This window comes from Chelmon rostratus, chromosome 1 (genome assembly GCF_017976325.1).
Source record: "Chelmon rostratus isolate fCheRos1 chromosome 1, fCheRos1.pri, whole genome shotgun sequence".
Taxonomy (NCBI): Eukaryota; Metazoa; Chordata; class Actinopteri; order Chaetodontiformes; family Chaetodontidae; genus Chelmon; species Chelmon rostratus.
In genome coordinates, this window is record NC_055658.1 from 17,458,909 (window position 1) to 17,464,908 (window position 6,000).

At 43.4% G+C, this 6,000-nt stretch overlaps 1 protein-coding gene across 1 annotated transcript; it reads left to right on the plus strand.

Moving 5' to 3' along the window:
* Nucleotides 1-183: 183 nt before the first annotated feature.
* Nucleotides 184-6,000, plus strand: ogfod1 (2-oxoglutarate and iron-dependent oxygenase domain containing 1). The gene is made up of 13 exons (XM_041938627.1): nucleotides 184-421; nucleotides 1,254-1,399; nucleotides 1,483-1,529; nucleotides 3,233-3,333; nucleotides 3,425-3,541; nucleotides 3,661-3,752; nucleotides 3,826-3,954; nucleotides 4,789-4,902; nucleotides 4,973-5,052; nucleotides 5,147-5,394; nucleotides 5,472-5,600; nucleotides 5,687-5,745; nucleotides 5,839-6,000. The coding sequence occupies exons 1-13, from the start codon at nucleotides 262-264 to the stop codon at nucleotides 5,998-6,000; spliced, it is 1,584 nt and encodes a 527-aa protein (XP_041794561.1). The 5' UTR covers nucleotides 184-261.

Here is a 6,000-nt window from a genome sequence, read left to right on the forward strand (position 1 = left end):
TTCCTCCTAAAGCTTTAGAGGGTTTTTCAAAAAGTATGAATGAGATTTACCCGTTAAATTGATTTTTTAAAACTTCGATTTAACACAGGAAGGGATTTTTGTCAGTTTGCCAATGCTGCCTGACAGTCTCAACTCAGGGTTTAGTGCCCCGACGGCAGAACGTCATTTACCCGCGACGCCCAAGCGACACATGTTATTAACGTGAATGTTGTCACAGCTCTTTATCAAACTGCATGTTTAGCTGGTTTCACAGTTTGTTCAATGGCCTCTAAACGACGACAGGATGAGAGCAACAAAACAGAGACCAAGAGAAAGAAGAAGACCTGCGAAGAAACGGCTGAACTTTGCTCAGGTGTAGAAGACGAGCAGGTGAAGAGGGCTGTGAGGGAGGCGTGGAGCCGGAGGACTCAGTACAGCCAGGGTCAGTGAAAAACCACAGCGACTTCACAAATCTAACCCACAGCTCAAAAACCGGACCGGCGGAGACGGAGAGCAGATCTCCTGCAGGTCTGATCAGCGATAAACCAGCCTGCTGCAGTCAATCTGACCCGGTTTGTCTCAGCTCGTGTCTCTTGGACACCTCATAACATTGCTAAATCATAAACTCAACAGCACAGCAAATAAACGTGAGGCGGACGATCTTTTGACGAAGTAACACACATAGAAAACCCAAATTTGTGTATATTTTCCTTCTAATACGGACATGAACGACATGGAACCATCTCTTACATCATCTTACACTTATTTCATATCACAATGATAATATAATGATGTAGCGATTTTTCAGAAAAGTCCATTAAGATGCTGTTTATGGAGTTTCTGTTTTTAGACAATAATTAACCATGAACCAGTCGTGCTCAGTGGTTTACCACACTGTTCATGATGATCTGAATCATCCAGAGGAATGAAAAGTGTCAATATCTCTGATGATAGACTAACTTATATCCTCTCATTGTATAAACTGTCATATTGCACAACCATGCCCTCTAATATATTCAAAGGTTGGATCTAAATCCAGGGGAATTTTTTTTCTGTTTGATTTGATCTCATTTCACCTGCCACAGGTAAATGATATGTGTGATATATAAATGTATACCACCTTTGTTGTGAAGAGTTTGTTTCTTAGTAGTCAAGTTTAGGTTTTGCTGCCCTGAAGCTCGGCTGCGTGGTTTGTGCTGCCGATCTTTTGCACAAGCATTAGTTATTTGCCAGCATCCCATGAGGTCACGTGATGTTCTGTTGTTTATGTGCAGGGGATCTGGAGCTGGACTGCCACCCTTTCCCTCACTGCATCATCAGGAACTTCCTCGCCAGCGAGACCTTCGTGGAAAACCTCCAGAGAGAACTGCTGGGCCTGACCTTCCACGAGAAGTCCAACGATCTGTACAAATTTAAGCAGGTTGTCTGTCAAACCCTTCTTCTCGCTGATTTATCCCTGTGGGTTTGAGTTGTTATCTCATCATCCTCCCTTTGTTGTTACAGTCAGATGACTTGAGGAAGAGAACGGAGCCACATATCGCAGGACTGAGGTAAAACAACTAGCTTGTGTAGGTGTACTGTATATGACAGTAACAAATTGTAATGAGCAGCAGAGTTACTGAGTAAAATGGGATTGTTACAGAGAAAGGTAGAGTGTGGATAGTAGCTGGTGTTCTGACGGTCTAAGCTGCTCTCAGCAGGAAAAGTACTTTGAAGTGAGTTGGCTCATCCTGTCAGGTGGGAGATAAAGTGCAAAAAACTTGATAGAGATGCATCACATTCACACTCCAGCTTGACTGCTCTGAGAAACATCACATTATATTATTTGGTAGACTCAGTCAATTGTCTAACACCATTTTATTCACTCAAGCAAGTTGGTGTCTTATTGTCTTTCTCGAGAGCCGGTATTGAACCACTAACCCAGGGATTGATCTCAACAGCTCAGACAGAAAAAACTTTAATTTAAAGCCCAATTGCCTACTGGCAGTCCACTGATATCAATATCTCACACCTGACACAGTTATGTTATCAGTTGGTCATTCTGATTGTGTTGCTCCCTTTTCCCACCTGACAAAAACAAGTGTGTCACTTTCAAGCACATTTGCTGGTCCATTGTGACAGATACTGTATTTTTTCTTACCAGACAAAATGAGCTGCCTCAGCTATTTTTTACTCACTGCTGATCTCAGCTTTGCATATCCGGCCCTGATATTATATATATTTTTTATATAGAAATATTCTAAAACCTTTTGCTTGTGGAAATAATTACAGAGAGCAAGTTGCTGTCAGTCCCAGATTCAACAAAGTCACACTTGACAAAGATGAACCTGTATTTATCATTAGGCTCTGCAATGTTAAGTATGTTAAGAGAAGTTGTTTTATTTGAGCAGCATACTCTCCAGGCTAAAATGCTGCAGTTAGCCCAGTGGTTGGGGGTCATTTTGGGGTTTATTCATCAGCTCCACCAGGTGGAGCCAGAGATTATGTCTGACTCCTAATTAGAGTGTTTCCTTCATGTAATGCTGTTGACTCTGAGAGGCAGCATTAACATTTGGCATGGAGGGACTGTACAGTAAACTTAATGGAAAATGGATTCAGCTGCAGTTAATCACCTGTGAGCACAAGGTGATCCCTGTTAAAGCGGAAAGACTGCGCCTCGTTCACTCTGGTGCACTGTGAGATATTACAGCAGTGTGAATGTCGGGGCTTTCAAACAAATGACTAGAAACACAGCTGTTATTGTCGAATTGTGGAGCAGTAAGAGCTGCCGAACCTGCTAACAGGTTCAGTGTTTGAACAGAGTCCAGGAAAAATTAACATCTCAACATATAACTCAAGGAAAACACCTTTGAAACTCAAACCCAGATACCCAGATAACAAAATAATGCACTGTCCTCTCCTTTATTTAGAAATAATGTTTAGTCCTTTAAATTCTGAATGTGACAATCAGTGTTTACTGTGGAGAAACACGTCATTTCTTCTAAATGCTTACTTGTGATTGTACAGTGTTACACCTACTAAAGGAATACAGCCCTGGAGAATAAATACCATAATTAGATGTACAATGACGGCCTCCTCTTGTGATCATCTATTATTTACGTCACAACAAAATGTCACGGTAGGTTGCAGCAGTTGGACATTCGGTCTGTGTGGTGAGGCTTATTACTAGGTTAAAGGTTCAGCTTTACTGCCGTTGTCAGTACAGCAGAGTGAATGAAGTGCAGTGTACATTAATCCACGTCTCTGTTTCCAGGGCGGCGCTGTTTGGGCGTTTCCGGTCCTGGCTCGGGGAAGTGTTGGGGGTCGAACTGGAGCCCACAGTGGATATTTCATGCGCCAGATACGAATACACAGGTGAGCTTTGTTATATTTTGAGGCTATTTTGATGACTAATCTCCTGCACGGCTTCCTTTTTTACATATGCAGCATTCTCTCCTCTTTCTAGATGTTCTTTTGTGTCATGATGATGAATTGGAGGGGAGGCGCGTTGCTTTCATCCTGTATCTCGTGCCCCCGTGGCAGAGCAGTGACGGAGGAACCCTCGATCTTTACTCAACAGACAGTGAGTGTCCCACTGTGTGTGTGTGTGTGTGTGTGTGTGTGTGTGTGTGTGTGTGTGTGTGTGTGTGTGTGTGCTTTTAGACAATGGAAGTTTTATATGATCTTCATCTTTGTCATCAGGTAATTTCCAGCCGCAGAGTGTCGTGAAGTCGCTTGTACCCTCTTTGAACACACTCGTCCTTTTTGAAGTTTCTCCGGTCTCCTTCCACCAAGTAAGAATAACTGCCCATGCATTTTCATCGCTGTCGCGCCCTTTGATTGCAGATGGATGTTGTGTTTGTTCAGGTGTCAGAGGTTTGGACAGAGGACAAGTGCCGTCTGTCTCTGAGCGGCTGGTTTCACGGGCCATCTTTAGAACGTCCTCCTCGCCACATAGAGGCCCCCGTCCCGCGGAGCCCACACTTACCAAGAGATGTGAGTTTGCTCTTTTAACAGTTCAGATTTCAAAACAGTTGGGATGCTGTGTGAAACATAAATGAAACGGAATGTGGTAATTTGTTAATCCTTTTGGACATATATTCAATTGAAAGCAGTACAAAGACAATATTTTTGTTATTTTACCAAATTCATTGATATTTGTAAATATCTGCTTATTCTGAATTTGAACATGTTTCAAGCAAGTTGGGACAGGAGCAACAAAAGACTGGGAAAGTTGTGGAACGCTCCAAAAACACCTGTTTGGAATATTCCACAGGTAAACAGGCTTATCGGTAACAGGTGATAGCATCAGGTGATAGAACAGTTCATTTGCAGGTGATTGCATTTTGTTTTCATTTCTGTTTCACACAGCATCTCAACTGTTTTGGAATCATAATCAATTTGGAAGTCATAACTATCTTTCTCGAAATAGTTACAAATTTTGTGCAATGGGGTCTTTCTTGTCGAGACTTAGATTAGACTCTCATATCTGTCTGTTGAAACTACCGCGAGCAGCTGCTAATCTTATTTTAGCATCATGACAGGGATCAGGGGGAAACAGCTAGCCTGGCTCTGTTCAAATGTAACAAAATTTACCTACAAACACCTCTAAATCTCACTAATCAACATGTTCCAGTTGTTTAATCTGTACAAAACCCAAAATGAAAAGACAGCATATTTCAGTTTTCCAGGAGTTTATGTGCTGCATCATTTCTTGGCCGGGAACAGTGACTTTCTGAATAGAAGCCTAGATAATCCTCTACTGGCTCCAGCTTCATATTTAATGGACAGCCTACGCTCCTGCTGACGTGTTTGCTGTGTTCGTCACAGGAAACGTTGCTGCTGGAGTGGGTCAATCCAGTCTACCTGGACATATCCTATCAAGAGCAGGTTCAGGAGGAGTTTGAGGACAGCTCTGAAATTCAGCTCAAAGATTTTCTCAAGGTAACTTGTGTTTTCACTGCCTCGCATGCGTCCTCTCGTTCCTGTCGGCTGATTATGTGTCTGTCCTCAGGAGGAGAAATTCAGGGAGGTGAGTGAAGCACTGCGGCTCACTCAGATTCAGTGGACGAAGAGAGGTCCGCCCAATAAGAGGTAGGGCGTGTTTCACAGATCATTTCACTTTATGTGTTCTGTGCTGGAGCATGTTTTAGGACTGCTTACCTTCACTGTATTTGTTTGCATTTAGATGCTATGAAGTGGCATCTCTGGACACCCTGCCGCAGTGTGTGAGTGCATGTTGGGAGCTGCTGCGTTCAGAGGCCTTCTTCCTGCTTCTCTCGAACTTCACCGGCCTTCGACTGCACTACCTGTGCCCTGCTGATGATGACGATGAGGATAAAGATGAAGAGAAAGTGGAGAAGAAGGACATAGCTGATGGAGAAGCCACGGGGTCTTCGGCCGATTCACAATCAGCAAATACAAGCAGAGAGAAAGGTGTGTGTCAGCTTCTTCAGCCACGTGTCTATAAAGCTGTGTGTGCATGTGTGTGTTGACCTTTGTTTGTTCTTTAGAGCTGAGCACACCTGAATGCTGTGGTGAGCTGCGTCGATGGACTCATGGCGACTACACTCTGTTGCATGACGCAGAGGCAGCAAGAGCAGAGTACGCTCTGGACCTTGTCTTGCCTTTTTGCGGTGCAGGTGAGTCTACACACACACACACACACACACACACACTCTGTCAATCAATATTGTGACTGCTACAACACTTGAATTGTCTTCCATAGACTGGCAGTCAGAGTTCGGTGGCTTCACCTGTTACGTTGCTAATGAAGAGGATGAGGAGGTGAGTGCTGATTGCAGTAAAAACTTTAATTGTGCATGTGTGGGTGATGCTTCAGTAATCATCATCATCGCTTTGGTTTCCTCCTCATCGCAGCTTCTGACAGTGTATCCAGAGGACAATTCCCTCGCCCTCGTCTACAGAGACAAAGAAACCCTCAAATTTGTCAAACACGTCAACCATAAAAGCTCCTCTGATTCTGATAGCAGTTCTACCTGCAGAGCATTGTATGACTTCTCCTTTGTGTACTATGAATAA